Source organism: Thunnus albacares, chromosome 11, assembly GCF_914725855.1.
Source record: "Thunnus albacares chromosome 11, fThuAlb1.1, whole genome shotgun sequence".
NCBI classification, from domain to species: domain Eukaryota; kingdom Metazoa; phylum Chordata; class Actinopteri; order Scombriformes; family Scombridae; genus Thunnus; species Thunnus albacares.
In genome coordinates this window covers 22,877,827-22,901,011 of record NC_058116.1, presented here as the reverse complement: position 1 = coordinate 22,901,011, position 23,185 = coordinate 22,877,827, and the positions used below count along the sequence as shown (strand labels likewise).

General features: G+C 40.7%; 2 protein-coding genes across 6 annotated transcripts in view; one reads left to right on the top strand and one right to left on the bottom strand.

Moving 5' to 3' along the window:
• Positions 1-14,256, bottom strand: part of myo1b (myosin IB) — a 64,895-nt gene extending 50,639 nt beyond the window's left edge. For 2 of the 3 annotated variants that reach the window (XM_044365053.1, XM_044365054.1), the window contains exons 1-3: positions 13,939-14,254; positions 4,579-4,725; positions 1,746-1,861 (exon numbers count right to left, since the gene is read on the bottom strand). In XM_044365053.1, coding sequence (XP_044220988.1) covers positions 1,746-1,861; positions 4,579-4,704 — 242 coding nt within the window. In that variant the 5' untranslated portion in view covers positions 4,705-4,725; positions 13,939-14,254. Of the gene's footprint in view, positions 1-1,745; positions 1,862-4,578; positions 4,726-13,938 lie in introns of all 3 variants that reach the window. The other variant, XM_044365052.1, reaches the window with a different exon arrangement.
• A 621-nt stretch (positions 14,257-14,877) lies between these two features.
• LOC122991762 (basic leucine zipper and W2 domain-containing protein 1-A-like) lies at positions 14,878-21,919 on the top strand. 3 transcript variants are annotated; one of them, XM_044365055.1, is made up of 12 exons: positions 14,878-15,068; positions 16,241-16,314; positions 16,621-16,797; positions 17,163-17,257; positions 17,361-17,426; positions 17,598-17,733; positions 19,096-19,205; positions 19,477-19,647; positions 19,987-20,133; positions 20,374-20,512; positions 20,804-20,926; positions 21,171-21,919. In XM_044365055.1, exons 1-12 carry the CDS (start codon positions 14,893-14,895, stop codon positions 21,200-21,202), a joined length of 1,446 nt encoding a protein of 481 aa, XP_044220990.1. In that variant the 5' UTR covers positions 14,878-14,892; the 3' UTR covers positions 21,203-21,919. The 3 variants fall into 3 exon arrangements, with proteins under 3 accessions (XP_044220990.1, XP_044220992.1, XP_044220991.1); XM_044365057.1 differs by lacking the exon at positions 14,878-15,068 and adding an exon at positions 15,232-15,255; XM_044365056.1 differs by lacking the exon at positions 14,878-15,068 and adding an exon at positions 15,322-15,486.
• The last annotated feature ends 1,266 nt before the right edge of the window (positions 21,920-23,185 follow it).

The following is a 23,185-nucleotide window of genomic DNA, read 5'->3' as shown; positions in this document are numbered from 1 at the left end:
TCTATAATAAATAATAAATAATTAATCAGCCACTCTGATTTACCATGACTCATTTAATCTGGCTCTGTGGTTTCACACACGAATCAGTTGAAACGGCTCAGACATCCAAACCAGAGAAGTAAATTGCAAATAGCACAAAAACTATTTTCCTGAATCAGCGTGTATTTTAGGACTTTGACTTTCCTAGACATATGACAGCATGCATTATATTCTTAAATCATTTCTTTTTTTAAAAAAGGGCTTTAAGTTAGTAGCTTTGGGAGATCAGAGCAGTGTTTGTGCATGTTTTAGCTCATACAAACCTTTCATACTTTACAGCACCGTCTTTTTAAAGCAGCCACTCGTTTCAGTTCATGTCAGTATGGTATGAAAATGATCTCGCAAAGCCTTTGACAAATGGTCAGGTATTTAGCCTTTAGCCTTGGGTATCTAAATGGTCTTGTGGTAATCAGAGCAGGGACCATTTATGAAAATACTTGTCCACTGCAAAACAGGTTTTTTTTTTTTTTTTTTTTTTTAGATGCACCAGTGTTTACCAGCTTTATATAACACTAGCGGCGTTGATGTTTATGTTAGAGTCCAAGTTTATTTATGAGGCCTGTAAATTCCCTGAGTCCAAATTCATAATCCTTACAGAGGTCTGCGATACAGTATCTAACTATGTAAAATGAGGCATTTTGGCATCACTGTTATTATAATAATGGTTCAAGAGTACTCAAAATAAGAATTCAATGAAAAAACATTAAAGAAAAGACTTGACAGTCCACCTTCTTTATTCACTTCTGTGCAACATATCGCTTTAAGATATTAATCACAGAGCTGGCCTGTGAGCTGTGTTTGATAGAGCACTGCTTTAAGCCAACAAAAGCGCATAGCGAGGACCTGAATTGTTATTTTAAATGGGAAATCTGTTGTGAACAATTAAAGTCCCCATAACTCAACAGGTAAACTAGGACAACCTCCTAAAAACGCTGCACAAAGTCGATGACCATGAGAAAAAGTCCTTGTACACACTAGTAGTCCGAGCTACTATACAAAAGAAAAGAGTGAAGAGACAGCCACGGGGAAAACAAAAGGGAGAAAAAAAAAGGGGGCAAAACAGCCTGAAACTGTGTCATGTCAGTTCTCGATGGCTGGCTGTAAAGTGAAGCCAAGACGCTTGCTTTTGTCTGCAGGGAGTATGTCTGTTCTGGGACAAGGGCACTCTCGCTCTTTCAGTTCGTCTCTCTGAGGGTTTTTAGCCGCAGCCTAGAGACACAGCAGGCTAATTGACGAGTGTTGGGCTTTGTTTTATCTTGGCAGCCTCACAGCAATGCTGACTTAATGTTGCCAATGGACAGATGGCGTGCCACGGTGCTGAATGGCCAGCAGCAGCAGCAGCACCACCAGACTGACTCTCCATACAAGAGCTAGTGTCCCTCTGATCTCGATCCCGCCCACCCCTCCCCATTAGTCACTGGGTCCAAATTGATAATCCTTGCAGAGGTTTTGCAACACACCGTATCTTCAACAGACAGATGACAGTTCCTGTTCAACACATTCTGACTCACAAAGCCTTGAAAAAAACTTTTTTTGAAGTGCCTTTGTCACTTGTTCACTGATACAGCCACACAAAAAAAAAAAAAAAATCACAAGAAAGAATAAAAATTTAAAACCTCACTGTGAAAGTGCTCGAGCCTTTAAGCTACACATAAAAACTGAGTGGTTTTGGGAAAGACCTGGAGGGGGTGGGCGGGTAGACTCACATGTGTGGACTAAGTTCATAGAAGTTCCTGTTGCGATAATCCTCCACTTTCTCTGGCGTGTAGATGGGCAGGGACCTGTAGGGGTTCATGGAGATCACCACACTGCCAATGTATGTCTGGAGGGTGAAGAAAAACATGAACAGTTAGTTTGACTCCACGTGGCGTTTCTCAGCTTCACAACAACACTGCTGTCAACAACTTCTCCTGCCCTCTATCCATTTGGGGTGCTAATTGTTGAGTAGTGATAGGAGGAATTCTGCTTGTGTCAGCTTTTCCCTGCTTGGTATTCCTAATACATCGTTGAGGCATGCAATGCCTGAAGTGAAACTGGAGATATGTTTTAAAAAAAAGAAAAGTTGATTAGATTTAGATGTTAGATTTTGTTAGCTGGGCAGTAAAAACAGACTGCAAAGAGGTCAAGGTGCCGAAGGAGGGTTTCAGTAAGTGTATGTGCACAAGTATGCATGCTAATGCCTGATAGGCTTAGATATTGGTATTTGTTGTAAACCAAAAAAACTTTAAGCCTAAAGATAAAATGAAAATGTTTGAAAAGAATCAATTTAGGTTAAGGGCTTCCCATAGAAAAAAAAAATTAATTACACAGTTATTAAAATGCAGGAGATAAAGCATGTCTACAGTGGATTTATCATCAAAAATCTGTTAACACATAAAAGCACCGCTTTATATGTTTTTACATTTTCTCACAGAAGAACACCTTTATATAACACTCACATTGGTAGCGCTCAACAGCTAGCACTTGTCAGATATTTTTGAAAGCAGACATAACCAACCATCATCTTCATCATCATCATCATCGTCCTCCTACGCTCAAAACAGAGCCTGGATAGCACTTTCAAACATCAACCTGAAACATTTTTCTTTGCTCTCCATGGTAATGGCTGTTGCATAACCCACTCTGACGAGAGTGGAGCATGGCCTTCCCTGTGGCAACCACAGCCACAACTTCCCACAGCCTCTCGTTCGATAGCGCACTGGAGGCAGGATGAGCCCTTTTGAAGTGCAGGAGGATGGGTACAAAGGGAAAGAGTGTGTACAATCTAAGCAGCGTAACGTGTTAATGAGGGTTTCACTTGACCAAAAGCAAGAAAGCACAAAAAAAAAAATAATTAAAAATTAATGTCCAGAAATCTATGTGCAAGACGGCATGGATGTGATTAAGTTTAAAAAAAAAAAAGTGAACATTTGGGACTCGGTGTGAAAAGGCCTTTGGGGTCTAGGGTATCGGTTAATTAAAAACGGGTGGAGCTGAAACCTAAGCAATTATGTACGAAACATATGTCTGTGTCTTGATCTCTTCATCTGTCACGCCATTTAAAAAAAAAAAAAAAAAGACTTTGATGCTCACTGTGAAACTTCAGGACATCTATTGGTTATGCCTTTAGAGGAAATCCTTATGTTAAAGTGAGACATACTGCTTTAGTTTTGGTGCGAAGGAAAAGAGGAGTTGCCGGTTGAAACGGAGAGAGCTTCAGGAGTTAAATGAACTTTTGAGAAACGCTGAAATTTTCCATCGACTCTTCTCGCTCAGAAAAAAAAAGGCAGAGAGCTTCAGACATGAGACGCAGGGCAACACTTAACAGGGTAATTTTCGTTCTCTTTGATTTTTCCACAGTGTTATTGGATACATGATGCACTGTCCCTCTGGAAAACAAAGTCATGTTTCTTCTGCTGTGAGCTGTCATATGATAGTTTGGGGGTGGGGTGGGGGTGGGGGTGGGGGTGGGGGGGGGGTTGGGGCCATTTGTAAAGAATGATGGCACATGGGGGAAAAATACATTCACATGCAAGGATTGCACACCACAGATTTATTGGATAAGTATAGGCTTCAGAGCTTTTCCTGGTCATCACTCTTAAAGTGCAGCTTATGCCACCAAAATGCCTCCATTATAGACTTAGTACCATGTTATTTACCTTTCCATGAAAATGCTATTTTCTTTTACTTTCACTTCATATGCAGTCAGCACTAAACTAAAAAGGTAACATCTGAAATGTAAAAACTAAAAGATTTTAAACCAGTGTAATGAAAACATAAGCAGATTTTCTTTTTTTTCTTTAAATAATCTTAAAAAAAAAAACAACTGTGCATGTTTAACCTCTTCCACAACATTTAGGTCAGCACCGCAGGAAATAAAAAAGCTCTGAGCTTATAGTTTAGGACAGAAAATTGAGGGCATCAGAAATGTGAAAACACCATTCCCAATCCTCAGCAGGATGTGGGCTGCATCTCCAGAAAATATCTAGTGCGCTGCTATGGCAATCGTCTCTATGCGAGATGACATCATCCCTTGGGCGAGGAGCCCTGTGCGCCAACAGCAATCAGGGCAGAGCTGTAATCATTGTGGCTGATGTCTGGGGTAGCCAACCTGCAGAGCAGAGAAAATCCTGGAGTGCCAGAGCATAAAGCCCATAACGAATTGTCTGATGCAGGGATGATAGTTCAACAACTCCCTTCTTCTAGCGATGAACAGCCAGCCAGCGAGCCGGTCCCTCCTTATCCCCCGAGCAGTGGATTTCATGCCTCATTTAAATGTATCATCTACATTCCTCTGTGATGTGATTTATTGATTGGCTGGTTACTGTGGTCTCTGTATCTGTGCTACTTTTATTGCCAGGACTAAAATGAGCGAGTGAATGGTGGAACAATAGAGTTATGAGAAGCATGTTTCCTTAGGGAAGCTTTCTATTTCAGTGTTTGGAGTTAGGGATGAGCAAAAAAAAGGGACCAGAACAATACAACACTTCTTTTACATGGATGGAAGTTCAGTTACAACAATACAATTATTATTTGAACATAAAATTGGTGGAGACTTACGTAGATCTCATTGTGGTCGAAGCGGTTCCTCAGGTTCTCCAGGAATGAGTCTTCAGACAGGGGCTCTAGGAGGACCATGTCCCCAACCCCAATCATATTGTCTAGAAGTGACGTCTTCACCTCCATTTTGGCTGCCGGTGTCCCCCCCTGCACAGAAAAAAAAAAAGAGGAAGGAAGAGATACATCAATCATGCTGTGCATTAAAAAAAGCGAGAGAAGATTGGCGGGTCAGGTTCAAGAAAAGGTATCACTTAGTTACACCTAAGACGCCTTTATTCTGTTTGTTGGCCATTATTTGCGAGGTCTCCGGCAAAGTTTTTAAGAGACATTCTCTGATCGGTAAATAAACAGTCCTAAAATTAGCTAATGCAAATAAACTCTGGGGTGGACATGTTTGTACAGCAGTGGTTTGACTCCAGGGGAGGAGCAGGGCCTTTCGATTGGCTGTTCAGTCTTGTTCTCCTCTGGCATGTGAGAATGTCCCATAGGTAATTACATAAGAGGAGAAGTCAGCTCCTGACCTCAGTTGGAATCTGCTCCCACTTCTGGGTGTTTTGTACATCAAAGAAATAGCCCCCCCAAATTCATCACTTTTTTTTTCTCCCCCCCACCCCCCCCCCACCCATCTTTGCTTGTTGCAGCAATATAATATTTGGGGCCGGTAAAGGATCTGGGGCTGGAGTGCACCTAGACAAAAACACTGCTGGGGGTGGCAGTTTTCAGTCCAGCGTTGCGTCCCGTTGCCTTTGGGACAGTAATCCCAACGCTATAGGGTTGAAGATAAAAGAGGGGCCTAGGATACATTCAGGGCCTGGATACAGGGCTTTGCTGTACCAAAAACCTAATGTCTGCTGTTGTGACAGACTGTCCACACCGGGCCAATAGATGAGGCCATGTAGTCGACCATTGTTCACCGCTCTCGTAGTACAGATGACTCTTTTTGCATAACCAGTAACCGCCGCTGATGGGCACTGAATGAAAATATGTCAAGGCTACACATTTATGATGCACTCTGATGTTTTAGACATGTGTTTCGATGAATAAAGCAGTGACGCGAGTGGAAATTAGAGAAAGCCCTAAAATTGGCCGACATCTGACACTTTTCAAAACTTCTCTGCATATTAATCTAACAACCGGATCAGAGGGGTTTTATGTGATCTGAAACAAAAACGCAGACAGCTACAACTGGGCGACTTAAAGCTCCCGCAGAAAACCCTCGCTTTGTTTCAAAGGAATAACTCTCTATCAGCTGTCAAACTTACTTTTAGCAGTAACTTAGAAACAGCGTGAGTTCCTGGAAATGGAAAATGGATTCCCTGGGTAGACTTCCACTTCACTTTTCCCCTGGCTTCTGTTCCCCTGCAGGGCACAATGTTATTGGCCCATAAAGAAGTTGCCAGGCTCTTAGTAGGAGGCAAGACTCTAAGACTCTAAAACCACTCACTGTCACACTGAGCACGAAAACAAAACTTTTAAAAGTTGGGCCAAGACAGACAGGGGGAAGAATGCACCAAAATGATTGATGTTTTTTTTTTTTTTTTTGCAATTAAGACATTTTAAATGGCGAGGATGCTGCAAAGATGCTTGATATGGACTCAGATATATACAAAACACAGGGGGGGGAAGAAATATTTGCTTGCTTGTCAACGTGCAGTCCAGCAGAGTATATGACTTTGTGCCCACCAAAACACTGAATTGTGCCAGTACTGGGTATGATGGCACTGTGCCAACACATTCCTTGTGAAGGCTCGTATCTACCAGCTGCTCTGGTTGTTTTCGACGCGGTTTTTAAAATCGAGTTATTTCCTTTTGACATAGTTGCTGATTCTCTGCAGAGATGAAACGGCATTCACCTGCTCTGTGATCTCATCCCCATATGTTATCTTTCTGTGAGACTTCATAACGCCGCTGCTTTGCTACAGCATTCCAGGGTTATTTGTTTGTTCTCGACAAGAACTGAGCATGGCGTTCGCCTTGTTGTGTTGCTCTGATTCTTCTGTCCCCCCCCCCCCGTCCCCCCTTTTTCCTCGGTTTCATTTTAGTCGGTTTGTGAATTCTCTTCGCACTGCCAATATGCCATTTCTCATAGGGCTACTAAGTTTTTTTTGTTTATATTTATGGTCTTGAGAGCTCCCTTATGAATAGTTGGAATCCATCCACATATTTCATGGATGCAATTAAACAAATTCCTTTCAGTAAAAGGGTTCTAGTCTTACATTTATATTCTGTCCATGAAAATACATTCAAATTAAAAAACAATCATGACCTCTTTGAATATTGGCCATCCAGAGCATCAGAAAAATATTTGTATGAGCCTGCCACAATCAATATTGGTCGCACCAATTACTACAAAGTCATTAACTACCCAGATTCTGCTAACCCAGTGCCTGACAGTAAGAGAGTAGACATGCAACACTGAAAGTGCTGAGTCTGGTCTCTGGTATGAACAAACAAGAGTATAAAGGACAGAGCCCACTCCTCCTCAGTGAAAACAGATGCTGACGCCTTTCTACTGACCTGGGGGGAGAACACCATGTGTCCATGTCGCCTGAGTGCCTATGCCGTTCTGACCGACAACATATTGCATCTGTCTGCAGCCTGGGTGCCGGATGCCCTCAGCTCCTCTGTTGATAACCCACTACCCCAGATTTGGAAGGGGCTTCCAGGCAGCCAGTGACACAATCCCATTAATAAGAGTTGCTGCCTGCTGCTAAATGTTGTACTGAATCCAAAAAGAGGGAGAATGAGAGAAAAAACCTGACAGCCTTGATTAAACTCGGGGGATTATCCTCACTGCTGAGTGGTAGAGAGATGAGGAATATAACTAGTCTGTATTGGTAGATTTTAAAAAAACTGTTTTTTTTGTGGTTTGCCTCGGTGTACACATGAAGGGCATAAGAAAAAAAAAAAAAAAAAAAGAGTTTGTTTTTTGTCCTTCCAAAAAAAAAACCTAACAAAAAAACAAAAACAACCCACAATAAACCAGCTGTCAACCTTGTATGATAGAATAGATTAATTTTATCAGTCTGAATCAAAATGAACCCTGTATGACCCTTTAGCGAATTACACTTAGAAACTGGATTAGAAGTGTCCCGCTTTATCAATCTCTCTGATGCAAAATACATCAGAGAGATTGATGAAATCTCTCTGATGCATGTTCGGCCAGTAAGCACACACACATGGTTTAGCTTACTATTAATCTCAAATCTAAAAATCTGATGAATCGGTGATGTAGCAAAACTATGGTCAAATACTCTTGTCTGGTAGTATGTTACTTTAACTCTGCATGCTCTCCAAAACCTCACCAGCACTATGATCTTAAGTACCAATGTAGCAAAAAGCAGGGCAAACATCAGCGTCTGTTTAAAACATCTTGGCTGTATCTAAATTGAAACTTTATTGTAACACTTACTGAATGATAACTGAACCGTACGGCCAAATGAACAGACGTTTAATATGGTTCCCTCACTTATAAATGACTTCTTGCTAGCACATCCTGATACAACTATCTGCCATCTTTCATAAAAGCTATATCAGCGATATAAATTCAACTTAATACCCGTCACTGGCACTCCATTAAGCAGTCCCCCCCGCCCTCACCGTCTCCTTAGTGTCACGCAATATGCAGCGTGCCGGCGAGATCAAATGCACCACGCCCTGAATGTCAGCAGAAGGGCACTATTGAGTCACCGTTTTGATCCCGCATACAAAAAATACTGTACACGTCACAGAATTAACTGTTTAAAATTGGGATTTTTACCGTACGGTGGATTAAAGTGCTGTATTTAGAAGATGCTCGACAGGAGAGAATGAAAATAGATTTTTATCGTTGAAAGTCTGATAGTGAGTGGAGGGCTGGACCTGGGAACGATATTATGAGACCTGCTTTTCTTCCTGCCTCTGACATTGACCCAGATTTCCCAGCCAGTTCAAGCTATGGGGGAAAACCATGAAAAAAAAAAAAAAAACACACCATTAAAACATACATGTATTATTTACAGGCTCTAGACTGGGGCCACGTGTTCTTTTCTGCCCTTAAGCGAGGAGACAAGTCACTTACCCCAAAAAAGGTCAACAGCCGTGCAAGCACTCACATGCATGAAAAACACACAACAAATAGTGAAAATACAAGGAGTTGAGCCAATGCGCCAGCTTTTGTTGTTAGGGTGCATGTATTTGATTTTGCTTTAAAAAAAAAAAAAAAAAAAGGCAGCTCAGAGTGAGTGGCCATTCATTTTCATCACGATCAACAAAGCAAGCTCAGATTCTACAATGACATGCGGTATGTGAGAGACTAAATGGGTATGGTGTGAGCTACACCGAGAGATGATTGGTGTCATTTCTACCTTGGGAGCGGTTGTTTGAGAACACATCGGCTTCTATGTGCTAACAAACGATAATAAAATCTATTACGCCGCGTAATAGTCTGTAAATTCCCCCGCAGATCAAGCTGGCCTTGTCACGGGGCTAGAAGAGTCACAATATCACAGCCTGCTGGCAATGATGGAGATTAAAAACCCTCCCTAATAGAGCAGCGGCGTGGCATGGGTCCGTGCCAAAGAGCGGGGCCCGGGATAGAGGAGGACAGAGGTTTTTTTTTTTTTTTGAGAGGAGCAGAGAGCCAGCTGCTGCCTTGGGGAAAGTGACCACCAATCCACGAGTCCTCGACGCCGCTCCAGGTGGAGGTGGAGATGGAGTGTGTATGTGTGTGTGTGTGTGTGTGTGTGTGTGAGAGAGAGAGTGAGTACAGGCTGGCACACGAACAAACTGGCAGTCATTCCACTTGTGGGCGCACTAAATGACTGAACAAAATGAACATTTCGCACTTAATTACTTCTATTAAATGATTTCCATCTACTGTGAAAAGTGCCAACGTTAGATAAAACTTAAAATGTAGACCTACACGGTAAATCGGGGTGGGTATGGTGTGGTGTTTTAATCCCTTTCAACCATCCGGCCCGGTTAAATATAAACCTGCGACCCAAAAACAAACACTGGGTCTTTATTTACAATACAGCTCAAACTGCAGGCGGAGATTAAGACGAGTAGATATGCAAAACATGAGCCTGCTGCTGACATTAAGATGACAAAAGGATCGAGCAACCATACCATCATTCATTCACTGGGCAGATAAAACCATTATTGACAAAAAAGGGGACCGGGAATGATTGTTAATGTGTTAGCTTTAAAAAGGCCCTAAAAACATATTTTATCCTCTCTGACTGAGAGATAAGGTACTAATACAGCGCCTGATTACAAAGCAAACAGTTTTGGTTACGTCACATGAGAAATCGCTGTACTTTCCGTCTGCGTCTCTTCTCGCTGATTTTTTTTTTTTGGGAAACAGGTGATGTCATGTATTTCCATGCACCAATTAGATTTAAGCAACATCTGACTCAAAATATGATGACGGCAGGCCTTTTTTTTTTTTTTTTTTCCACGGTGTTTTGACTCGTCATTGTAGGAAAAGCACGATGACCCTGTTGTATTTTTAAGTGCCATGACTGTGTGATAGTGAGCCAGCGTGCACAGAAACAAAAAGCAGTTATGTGGGATTCAGTTTCATTATTCACACCTGTGTTTTTCCCCTACTGTCACATGTCGAAATGTCTATGGCCTATTGTGGACTTGTTTTGTTTATGTTTGTGTGTTAAACTCTTATAATACCATTTTTTTGCTGGTCATGAATATATAATGTTAGAAAAAAACTTAGAAACAAAGTATTCAGGGACTTTAAAGAATTTCCGTCTGTGTTACAAGACTGAGTTTTACTCTTTTATGCATTTATTTATTCCACAAATGAAGCAGATGAATGTTTGGCCCATTTCCCTCTCCTCTTTATAGGCAATGAGGCTTGGGATGGTGTCCTTCAGCGGATTCTTATTCCCCTTACTGGTATAAACACACTGCAAGAGTGATTTACAGTACACAACCTATGAGCCTTTACTTCTGATTTCAACTTGCGTCGTGAAACAGGTAGCAGGTGACCTCGCGCTCTGCACCTTTTTCACGTTGGCAGCTCTAAACGGCGACGTGAGGGAACTGTTTGAGTCCTCTGAAGTGCCATTAGGTACCAAACACGAAGCGTTCTCATATTTATCCACAGTCAACAGGTAATGCTTTCAAAACGATTAGAGAGGTAAAATATACAACACCGGCAGATTCCTCTGGACAGAGCGCTCGCTCACGACTCTTAAGGGAACGCTCAGCTGTGGTGATGACACTTGCATCCTGATTTTTGGAATATATTTAGCCTAGCAAGGTAGAGATTTAAAGAAAACCCTGCCTGCGGGGCTTACCGGTCTGTACGACTAATGCAGCCGGCACTCCTTTCTCGATCCTCGGGGTTCGAAATGTTGCGCTTCACCACAAAACAACAGCTTTAAAGTGACCTGACCGCATGTCGGCTATGAAATGAATGCACACAGGAGAGCCCTGCGAGCTTACAAATTTTCACTGTAGTACATAAATACACACAAATGTTCCCCAGGCTGCTCTGTCTTAGCTGGATCTGCACCGTCTGCACAACAGGCAGTCAAACACTTGGCCTGGCTTGGTTTCATATAGTAAAATGGAGAAAGCAGCTGTCCTGGACTAAACAAAGCAACAAAGAGCTGAATCAGAATGTGCAGCATTATTACTCTAGCTTCATGGGGAGACAAAGGACGTAGAGTTAGAGCGATCAAGTCAAACAGGTGGACTCTAACGGAGTCAAACAGCACGGGGGACGGTTGAAGACAACGTGTGATTTTGACCCTTTCGATCCCAAAATTTATGCGAGACAACAGAAAATTTCACATCTGAGACCTATGATGCCGACGAGGCACAGAACTGGAAATGCAACTAATCCACTGGACTTTTCATGCAGCCTAGGTTTAGGAAATCCTCTTTTAAAGCAAAGCTGCTGAAGGTTTTTCATTGTCCAGTCTGTGGAGTTGCACATGTGCCCCTGTCTATCTCTGTCATGCAGGGCTAACACAAGACACACGCCTCACTAGACTAAGCTGCACGGGCAGACAAGTGCAAACACTATTCATCACCATGGCCCTGGCTGCAGGACTTTGGTCCTTTATACACACCGCGTTACATCAGAGCATGTCACCCGACAGTGTTCGTGAAGAAGTTTTTGGCACATTAGAAAAAGCAGCTGCAACTTAACAAGCTCACACAGAGGGGAGCTACTACAATGGCAATTGCTCAAACAGACTCACACACTGCCCTCTTCCAAGTCTGAGCTAAACGGTTGTTATATTTTCCAAGAGTCTTTCTGCAGCTCTGAGGGCTTACCACACACTACCTCTCACAGTCGTCTTACATCACTGTTTGTTTGATCAGTGCAGGTAATAAAGTTCCCATCTGGTTTCCCCCGAGTGGGACTCTAGGGCCAATAGAGGCGGGACATATTTGTGGAAAACCACAAAGAGACAGACATCATTTATAAAAGACGGTCTTATCTGATCCTCTCGGGATTTCGAGTTCACGGATGGAATTAGGAGTTGAAAAACTGCAGCGTTCAGAAACACAGTCCAGCATAAAAACAAGTGTTGCATCAAAGGCGATCATGTGACATTTAAAGCATAACAAAGATTAGATTTCAACTAACTTTATGTGTTGAATCAGTTTTGGGTTGAGCCAAGGCCGTTAATTCAGAAGCATGGTTATTTATAGACTTTATGGAAATGTTCATAGTTTGGTCTTGACTACTTATTGCCAAAAAGAGAGAGAGAAAAAAAAAAATCTGAGTCAAAGTCAAGGACCAATTTATGTTTAGACTGAGTACAATCAGCAGTTTCTGCGGGCCTTGAATCATAGATCTGAATAATTATAAGAGTTGCTATTTCCATTTAGAAACTGCAGACTTGCTTAACTTCTTCACCAAGTAGGCTGCACTAACAAACAAACTCTTTAACTTCAATATTTTTGAAGTACATGCACACATAGACAGTTTCAATGGCACTCCAGGATGACCAGAGAGCAGAATTTTCCCCTATTTTAATTATTTCCTGTAGTCTACAGGCTATTTTTATCTAATGTAGTATGGTTTTGTTTTGTTATTTCAAAGTAATATTCTTCTCATAAGTCAGTGGCTCTCAATCTGCTTTGCGTCAAGGGCCCCTAAAGTGACATGGATTAGACCATTGTACCCCCCCTCATTTGATAAGATTTTGTCCCAGGGCTGGATGTTTTGTTACAGAAAGTGTATGAAACCCATGACCAAAATAGTCACACATTCTGTCATTGTGTTATGGATGAAATTACAGTGAAAATAAATGATTCCCCTTTTAGCTGGGGACCCCTTGGAAGCCCCTCAAGGACTCCTACTTTGAGAACCATTGCCATAAGGTATTCCTCCTGTTTGATCCTCTGGGTTTCAGGCTGGATGCCTCAGGGGACCCCAGCAGGAAGAAAGCATTTCGACTCCAACATGGGGAACTTAAGGATGTTTCTCAGAGGAGGTGAATAGTTTTATTCATGCATTCCGTGCTGAGCAGTCATTTATTCCAGTCAGCGACATAAAGACGTCTTAAAACCATGGGTGCACAGAGTAAGCCCAACTTCAGACAGTTTATCCACTTTTTAAGCTGACATTGATCTTTTTCTTTATATCATATCCATGTTTATCCATAGATCATAGGGTAAGAATATGCTTTTAGTCAGCAAAACGTGTGAAAGATGGTGGTCGTTTCGCTCTGAACAACCCCAATGAGAAAACCAGAGTTCAGTTCCCCATGTTCATTTATCCCTGCATGTCTGATTTAAAGCTGACTTGAGCTGTGCATTTACACATTGTTCAGTCGTATGAAGAAGACACGGGTGTTTTTGAGCTGGCTTTCTTTCTTTCTTTCTTTCTTTCTGCTGCTGCTATGCTCCACGCTGCATAAACCAAACTTTCAGGGCTGAACTCTGAATGAGTATGTTTCAGAGTTGACACATCTGCTACTGCCCTAGGCGTTTGGGTCTGCAGTGGTTTGACTCTTGAAATACAAAGATGGTGCTTAAACCCGCAGATGTAGGCAATTAACGACCACACTTTTTGATTCACAGCGCTGAATAAGCTTTGATTAGAGTTGCCTAGCCTGTAAGACAGAAACAAACGGCGAAACTAATCTAGGACATAGTCACAGTTTTTACCATCTCACCGTTACAATTCCTTCACAAAGAAAAAAGATAAACAAAAATCCCAACCCCCTCCCTTCACCTAGTGAAGAGGAATGAATGAGCTGAAGAAGCAGGCGGTCTAAAGACCATGTAAAGCTAACTTTTGAGAAAAGTTACAACGAGTGAAACATATGAATCAAACAGTAACAAAAGGACTCGCAGTTTAGCACCTAGCCAAGCAAGAGAAGATGTCAAACTTGCCTCTTTATCTCCGCAAGAGTTGCTCCCTCTCGTCCTAAATCCACTCTACAGACAAAAGTAGGATCCCAGAGGTGACTCTCCAAGTCTGGAGTGGCTCTGAAGCCCTTCCCCGCTGTCTTTAGTTTAACTCGGAGCCTGTCTGCTGTGCTGGATGGGGCTGAAATGGGGCTCTCATCTGGATCTCAGCACTTTGAATGGAGTTCTGGATGGAGAGAGGACTGTCCGCCGGTCGAAGGGAGCGTCCAGAGCGGCGTCTCTGTGTTAGTTCAGCGTCTGTTAATCACCTCCAGCGTGGGGGGAGAGGTGGGGTTGTGTTGCGTTCGGGTGTCGTCGGAAATATTGGGAGATATGCTTTTGTCCACGTGAATCACTTATTAATCCCACAGAGGGAAGACGTTAACCACATCAAACCTTTAGCTAACACCAGTCACTTCTAATGTTGAAATGTAAATATTTGATCTAGTTTTTTAGTCCAGCTTTAATTTCAATATATTTTCTTTTCTTAAATTTACATCATTTGTATTTCTCTCGTACATTGGTCTCAAATTGTTTTGTTCTGTCACATAATCGGCTTGTCATTCAATGTAAGGCACTTTGAACTGCACTAATCCGTATGAAAGGTACTATACAAATCAAGTTTGATTAATTGATTGACTGATTGATTGATTGATTGATTGATTGAAGCAGCATATCTAAACATCTTAAACCATATTTGCATAACCTTTCACGGACTAGGTGGGTGTTTCTTGTATACACGACTCTCTGGAAACTTAATGAATAAATGATGGGCTGATTAAAAAAAACAACGTTTTGTTTAGCATATATAAACATTATGGGAATTGTTAGGTTCCAATTTCAATCCGTTGCTAAAAACATCTAATTTTATCTGAGTAAAAGAAGTTGCTGGAATCAGAAACAAGATCTACGAGATGAAATAACAACAGTGAACGCATCATGAAAGTTTTCCCTTTATCCCAAAGACAGACGGTTACTACTCCACCGGACAGCACAACACTCCCCTCCTGTGTCTTAATTCTAGATAGCAACGACTTTTTAATCAATTATTTGACGATACCAGCTCTGGGGCAGTTTGGTGTTTCTGTATTACAAATTAAAACGTCTTTTCTGCGGTAAGGAGAGTGATTCTATTACAGTTTTTAACGGGGTTGAAACATTTCTGCTAGCCTATTTGTTTGACCGTTAATTTTAGGAAATGCACAGGGGGTTAATTTACAAGAACTGTCGTTATATTACTCCTGCCAACGTCACAGGCAGAGAAGTAATGCAGCCATAATGCACGAAATACTACATTCATTGGTAAATTTCCCATTGTTATTTCACTTTAACGTTATTTTGTCAACTTTTAGCCGTTTGTGGACTGTACTCTCTCCCCACAGGAGTGTAATGACCCAAATAGATTTAGCATTAACGCGCATGCGTCGTTACTATAATTTCCTCTCCACTGTCTGGAACTGATTGTACTAAGCTACAACCCAGTGGCGATATTTTTTGTTTCACAGACTGTTTTTGCCCATAAATAGGACTTCGGTGAGTTGCTGTTCGTGTTAGGTCAACGTAATTGAGCGGTGGTTATATATTTATGATTTCTGAGGCACTGCGTCAGGAAAATAAAGGAAGCTGGCTGGAGTTGGCTAACATTTCCCGGTGTTAACTGAAGTCCTGCTTGGCTCTGTCTGGCTTTAGCTAACATTAGACATGTTCATTACTGTCACAGTTTAATGTTACTTTGTCAATTCTAGCTTAATCGTTATTTTAGAAAATATGTAACTAACGTCATGTCGTTTGTTAGATTTACATCATAACAGTGAATACCGGCATAAACGTCTAGTGACTTGCTATGAGTAAGTTAGATAAGTTAGTTTCTATCTAGTTAATTAGATGTGACAGTGTTTGCAATGTTAACTACATTTAGCTAATTGTAACGTTACCTATCGTTAATGCTGGTATGAGTAGAGTAACTCTGGCTTGTTTTACCCCACACTGCATGTGTGATTACACATAAGCATGACATTACACCCATTTTTAACTCCACTGTTGTTCCCTTGTTTGTTTCCATTATCTTTTGATTAATGTTCATTTAAGAACGACCTTCACCAAGGAATGTAGTATGGCACAATGTCCTCAGTTTCTTAATAAAAGGAGGTGACTGCTGGAACTGATGTTTTCAGCCACATGCATAGCTTAACATGATAAATGGAGGGAGTACAAGGGGTACAGATGATTATTATCATTATTGGTTGCTAATCCCAATCATATTTCTGCTTTTCCCTGTGTCCTCCAGAGTGTCTTTTATGAGTAATCAAAGGCAGCAGAAGCCTACACTAACAGGCCAACGTTTCAAAACACGAAAAAGAGGTGAGAGACTTCAAGATGACTCGTAAATGATGTGTGTAGCAACTGGATTACACTTAGCCCAAAACTGTTTTGTGGCAAATAAATATACATGAAAGGGTCTTTTTTTCAGTGGCAATGAAGATTAAGCACACACAGTAAGGTAGCAGCTTAGTATTAGTGTTTTGGCTTGTAGAGCTTAAGTCAAAAGAATTTACACATCTCTATATGTTTGAACTGTTCATAGGGTTTGATATTTCCTTCAGAATGTCAAAAGATCATATGTAAGTTTCAGGGTGAAACTCAAGTGAACCTTTTTTCTTTCAACAGATGAAAAGGAGAGGTTTGACCCTACCCAGTTTCAGGAAAGTATCGTACAAGGTCTGAACCAAAGTGGCACTGATTTGGAGGCTGTCGCAAAGTTCCTTGATGCCTCTGGTGCCAAACTTGACTACCGTCGCTATGCTGAGACTTTATTCGACATCCTGGTGGCCGGTGGAATGCTGGGTAAGAGACAGGGCTCGTTCATATTTGTTCTGCCTTTACAGAGAGATTTTAAAAGTTGCACTTATACCTAAAGAGGGCCTTTTTTGGTGTTGTTATTGGTTTGATTGTGAGGATATCAGTCTTTTGAACAGCTGAGTATTATCATCAAACTAACAATAGTACCCATGACAATTGCAAACAAGAGCCTGCAGTTGTGTGTGGACAATGTGTACTAAATTCTAAAAACATGTTTACAGAAAGAAAAAAAGAACTTATTGATTTATTCATTCAAGTTTTTTTTAATACAATCATAGAAACGTAATTGCACAAGTAAAGTATTTCAGGAGGTAATGCTTAAGACTCACTTCAGAAATTGTGTTTTTCAGCCCCAGGTGGTACCTTGTCAGATGACATGACCTGCACAGAATTCTGTCTCTTCAAAGCACAAGAGGACATGGAGACCATGCAGGCATATGCACAGGTGAATTTCAGTCTTGCACTATTGTAAATGTTATTGCAGGGAAGTTAAAAATCTATTCTAGTTAGTATTAAAAAATGAAAAAAATGTTTTGTGTTTCCTTTAGGTCCTCAACAAGCTCATCAGACGTTACAAATATTTGGAAAAAGGACTTGAGGAGGAGATTAAAAAGGTTTGTTTTTGGCTGGAGGTCTTTTTAACACATAGTATAAAAGCTTTCCAGGTCAAGTTTTTGTCTTCATGACTATTTTATTACAACCCAAAGCTAGAAAATTCTGAAAATATGTCTGACTCAATTCAACCTATAGGATTGTGTTGATACTGTATGTTTGCTCTTTGGCAGCTGCTGCTGTTTCTCAAGGGCTTCACAGAGTCTGAGCGCAACAAGCTGGCCATGCTGACAGGGATTCTGCTGGCCAACAGCAATATCTCTGCATCCATTCTCAGCAGCCTCTTCAATGAGAACCTGGTCAAAGAAGGTACCCACTTTTCTGCCTTGTAGGCGTACCAAGTTTATTTGTTAGTTCATTGTTTAGAAGATAAGGTCCACAGACAGAAGCAGATTTGAAGAGGGAGGAGGAGCATCATGTACCTTCAAATTAATCTTGTAGAACATTATAAAACTGTGTTCTTTTCTTCTCTCTCATTGATTTTTACAATTTGTCCAATAATCTGTCCTCTTTGAATTAATGATTTATTGTCTTCTTGAGGATTTCCTTGCAAATTTATCAAACATTTTAAGGATTGAGGTCTGAATTAACATAAATTTACATCCTTATATCTGCCTAAATGCTTCACTTAACAACATTTTCATTCTAACCAGACACTACCCCAGGAAGACTTCACAAATTGGCACACTTTCAGAGAACTGGAGTGAAATCCTTTGTTAAGTCAATGTAGCAGTCTGAGTTAGTCAGTTCAAGTGGGTATTTTCCAAAGTTGCACTCTTTTACAATTTCCCCACTGCTGAAGCTTCATTTTAGCTTCAGCTGACCTTAAGAATGCATTTTTGCACAAAACGAGGACTTTTGTTCCTCATCACTTGCATTAAAATTGCCTGAGGAACATATCTCTTCACAGCCAGTATGGACAGCAGGAATAAATACAGTGAGAGTGGTAAAGGTGAGAAGTGACTAATGATGCCACTAGCAGAGTTACTTAGCCATGTTGTAATTAATGATGGCTTGACTTTTTGTTTCTGTTGTTGTCAACACTTGGCTTGATGTGTCATGGCCTTTACACCAGGGAGGGAGCTCTGTAATGAGGTTGTCCATTTCATGTTTTCAAACTGTGTTACTGAAATCTAAGGCTGCAACTAACTAACTTATTTTCCTTGTAGATTTAATCAGTCAATTATTTCGATTGATCAATTAGTTGTTTGGTCGATAAAATTTCAGAAAATGGTGAAAAATGTTGATCACTGTTTCCCAAAGCCCAAGATGCAACCTTAAATGTCTTGTTTTGTCCCGTCCAAAAGTCCACAATCCAAATATATTTTAGCATTTTTTCTTTAAAAACTGATTATCATTTATTATTAATTGATTAAAATCAGAATAATTGATCAGAATAATTGTTGATTAATTTTCTGTTGATTGAATAATTGATGCAGCTCTACTGAAACCATATTGTTTTTTATAGTATTTCTTTTAATTTAGGTGTTCATTTATATGCCTTTGGTCCACACCAATTTTGTTTACTCTTTGACACATGCATCATTTTTCCAGTTAAAACCTGTCTAATCGCATCCTGGAGTTGTGTTTACCAATGTCTTACTCAGGCCTAACTTTATCCCAGCAGGTCTGTTACTAACAGATGATTCACATTTGAATGCATTTGCTCAGGTGTTTCAACATCCTTTGCTGTAAAACTCTTCAAATCCTGGCTTTCTGAAAAGGACATCAACTCTGTTGCTGCCAGTCTCCGAAAGGTTGGCATGGACAACAGACTCATGGTGAGAGTGACATCTCAAATATCAAACCTTTAACAGGATTTGGATTTGGTCCTTTAACAGAAACCTTTAAGCATTATGCTTCTTAGATTAATAAGGGTCAACAGTCTGTTTACTCACGTGTAAGCAGTTTTTAGATTGTTTGTTTGATGAAAACAAAAGTTAATAATCATGAATTTATTTGAGTTTGGTGTTCAAGGCAGTACTTAATTGCTGAAGAGGTCTTGTCTGCTGAGCAAGGTCTGTCTCAAGCTTTGACTGTGTGCTATTTCAGGAGCTCTTCCCTGCCAACAAGCGGAGTTGTGAGCACTTCTCGAAGTACTTCACAGACGCAGGGCTCAAGGAGCTTTCGGACTTTGCCAGAAACCAGCAGTCCATAGGTGCCCGCAAAGAGCTGCAGAAAGAGCTTGAGGAGCAGATGTCACGTGGGGAACCCCTCAAAGATGTAAGCTTTGTTAGTTTTTCAGCTTCTTTTACATTTACTGGGTCCCTCTTTTCAATCACACCACTGAGGGGTGGCACTTAAGATCGCTTCCTACTTAACCTCTGCCCCCTTTTGTCTTGAGGAGTGCAGCAGAAAAGGATGCTATGAATCAATGACAAGTTGCTGAAATCCAGTCAACTTGCACATATTATCTGTTGCCACAAGCCTCTGTTTCCTGCCAGGGTTCTCATACCTCAGACGTCTGCAGGATTTGATAAGCAATAAGCCTCAGCATATGCCGGCCATGGTTTGCCTGCTTTGCCAATAATGTGAGTTCATTTCTGGGCTTGGGCCTTACAGATCATCGCCAACATCCGCGAGGAGATCAAGAAGAACAACATCTCAGAGCAGATGATGATTGGACTAATTTGGTCCAGTGTAATGAGCTCCGTGGAGTGGAACAAGAAGGAGGAGCTAGTCACAGAACAAGCCATCAAACATTTAAAGGTGACCCCCTCGTTATACGGCTCTGCTATTCCTTGGCTCTCACGCTGTCATGACAGCACACTCTCAGAAATGAGAGATGTACTTAACAGAATGTAGACGAACTAAGCAGAGAGGACAATTGATTTACTAACCGTCAGAAAAGTAGAAGTAATGGAAGCATTTAGAAAATAATTCTATCCTCTGAAATTTTACTATTTCTGAATTTATACAACTCTAATTTTCCCCGTTGTACATTTTCAGCAATACAGCCCACTGTTGAAGGCCTTTACATCCCAGGGTCTCTCTGAGCTCACTCTCCTGCTGAAGATCCAGGAGTACTGCTACGACAACATCCATTTCATGAAGGCCTTCCAGAAAATAGTTGTTCTACTTTACAAAGGTAAGCTATTTGGTGTCCATAAGGCTCCTTTTTTTCCCATCCTCACATTTGTGGAAAAAGTAGATTTTTGTATTGGGAAGCTATGTAGGCACGTATGAATGATACCAGATGGCCAGAGATTATAGCCAAAAGTTTTTCTTGATTGATGTCGTCAACCTGCCTGGCGACATTTGTTTATCAGGCACCTGCAGACGCATCTGTGCTTCTGGCGTCATGTTGAATAGATTTTTTTTGTTGTTTGTTTGTTTTATGTATGTGTTTGTTTGTTTTTTTTTTTGGTTACTTTTTTAGCAGATGTCTTGAGTGAGGAGGCAATTCTGAAGTGGTACAATGAAGCCCACTTAGCCAAAGGAAAGAGCGTTTTCCTTGAACAGATGAAAAAGTTTGTCGAATGGCTTAAGAGCGCAGAGGAAGGTAAGCACCTCACACTCACCTCCCAAATGTTTGACATGGGTTTGTTCACAAATGGATTAAACTGATTTATCCCTTGTATTTGTCACTCAAGCTACTAGTGCTACCAGGTGTCTTGCTTTCTGTCCCCCTTCTAAGACAATGTGTCATTGGTGGTAATGCTTAGTGTAACTTGATGTTTGTGCGTAGTGCTGACAGATGTGTTTGTTGTTGTTTTTTAATTTAATTTTATTTTTATTTATTCCAGAGTCCGAGTCTGAGGAAGAGGAGGCAGACTGAAGAACCTCTACTATCCTGATTTTGTATTTTTTACATTAACATAACATCAGATGCAGTAGAAGAGTTTGTTACAGAAGTCTGTTTATGTTTTCTTTTTTTTTTTCCTCCCTTTTCTCTTCTACCTCCTCATCAAGGGCTTTAATAGTTGTAGTAATAATTGTTTTAATTTTAGACATGTTTTTCTGTCTGACTCAATACTTGTACTCTTCTTTATACTCCTTCGGGAGCCGGTCACAGTGCCACATTTAGCTAAATAGATTGAAACCCCTTTCATGTAACAAAGGGGAATTTTTTTTTTTTTTGATTTTTTTTTTTTTTCTGAATGGTTCCCTTTAAAATTACCCAGTTTGAAGGCATATTTCACAGCTATAGTATTTAGTCACGGAACTCTTGAAACTCAAGTTTGCCAGAGGTCCGTCTGTGTAGCCATGATATCTTGGTCCTGTGAAAGGCAAATTGCTTTTGTAACCTAATTTTACATTTCTGCCAATTATGTGACAACTTTGAATTCGTTTTTAGATTCTTCTCCATCATTGGTGACGGACCTGTGCCATTTTAAATAGCAACGGTGACGATGACAATGCCCCACAAAATGAATTTTGTTTTGTTTTTTTCTTTACATCTTATGTAACAGAACCATAGTAGCTTTGTAAGTTTGTTTTCCTTTACCATACAGTTTGACTTTTTAAAATAAAAGGAAATGAATGGTTTTCATTACTGATGTCTTTATTATTGCTGGGTACAATTAGTCACATCAAATAACTCACAGTGTGAAAAGTCATACATAAGCAGCCAAACATACAAAAAGGTCCATTTAGAAAATCCATCTGTTGTGCCAGAGATCAACCTGTACACCCTTGAAAATGTCCAACTGACTGGTCGCTTCTAGTCTCACCTAATCAAGTAATCACGAAAGGCAGCTTGGCATGCGTGACCTGAGGTGCAAACAACGATCTCATTCACTACACTCCCAACCTACTTACTATGGTAATTATGGTTCAGTGAAGCATGCAAAAATGAAAGTGAGATGGTGATTCAAGATGTTATGAAAACGGAGATCCACGTACATTCATTATGACAAGTTATTTTACAAAGTCTAAAGAACAGACAGCTCATTTTAATGTCACGGGTGCTGCGAAACAATCCTGAAATTTTCAGTGGGTATGTTTAAACCGATGCCTGCCTGATGATGTTACATTGTCAGCAAACTTAATTCTGATTTCCTAACCACAATTTCTATATTTGATGTTTGGTTTTTTTATATTAGTAGACCTGGGCTTTAACCGGGTGTTGAGGAATAACCATTATTTCTGGAAAGGATTTGTGTATGTTTGAGCCTTTTTCATGTACTGCAGCTTCCAGAGGTAAATTTTTCTCTTCAGCTCCAGCTATCATTCAGGCGAGTACTCAGGCTTTGAATGTAAGAAAATCCATATGTAAAGACGTAGCTGAATAACCCATTGTGAATCAGAATTGGTCACATTTTCTGAAGGGTCTTTTTTTTTTTTTTTTATTACAATGGCTAATAGTAGTCCAAGTCAGCATGCATATCACAAAGGAATGTACTGTACAGCAGAGCACAAAGATTATCGACTGATAATCAGTTACATTCAGTACCAACAGATGGCAGTAAGTCCTTTGGAGATGCTTCCTCCTATTAAAGCCTTAGAGCGGAGCTCAACTAGAAAATGCCATTTTGAAGAAACAAGACTAGAAAGACCTATTAGGCACAGGCGGCACTACAAAATATCTGACACTAGTATTTTCTCTGCCTCTCTGTCCCAGGAGGATTTGTTTGCCTTTTGGTTTTACTTTGTCACTCTAAAGAACATGAAACAATTTGGGGAGACTGACACGCAGGCAAGAGGAAACACGGCTGCTTGTGAGATTTGTGTGTGAGAGAGCGTGCGCATATTTACACTTGTGCGTCTCTGAATGGCAATGATACACCCAACCCCATCCTTTCCTGTGCCAAGCATTGGT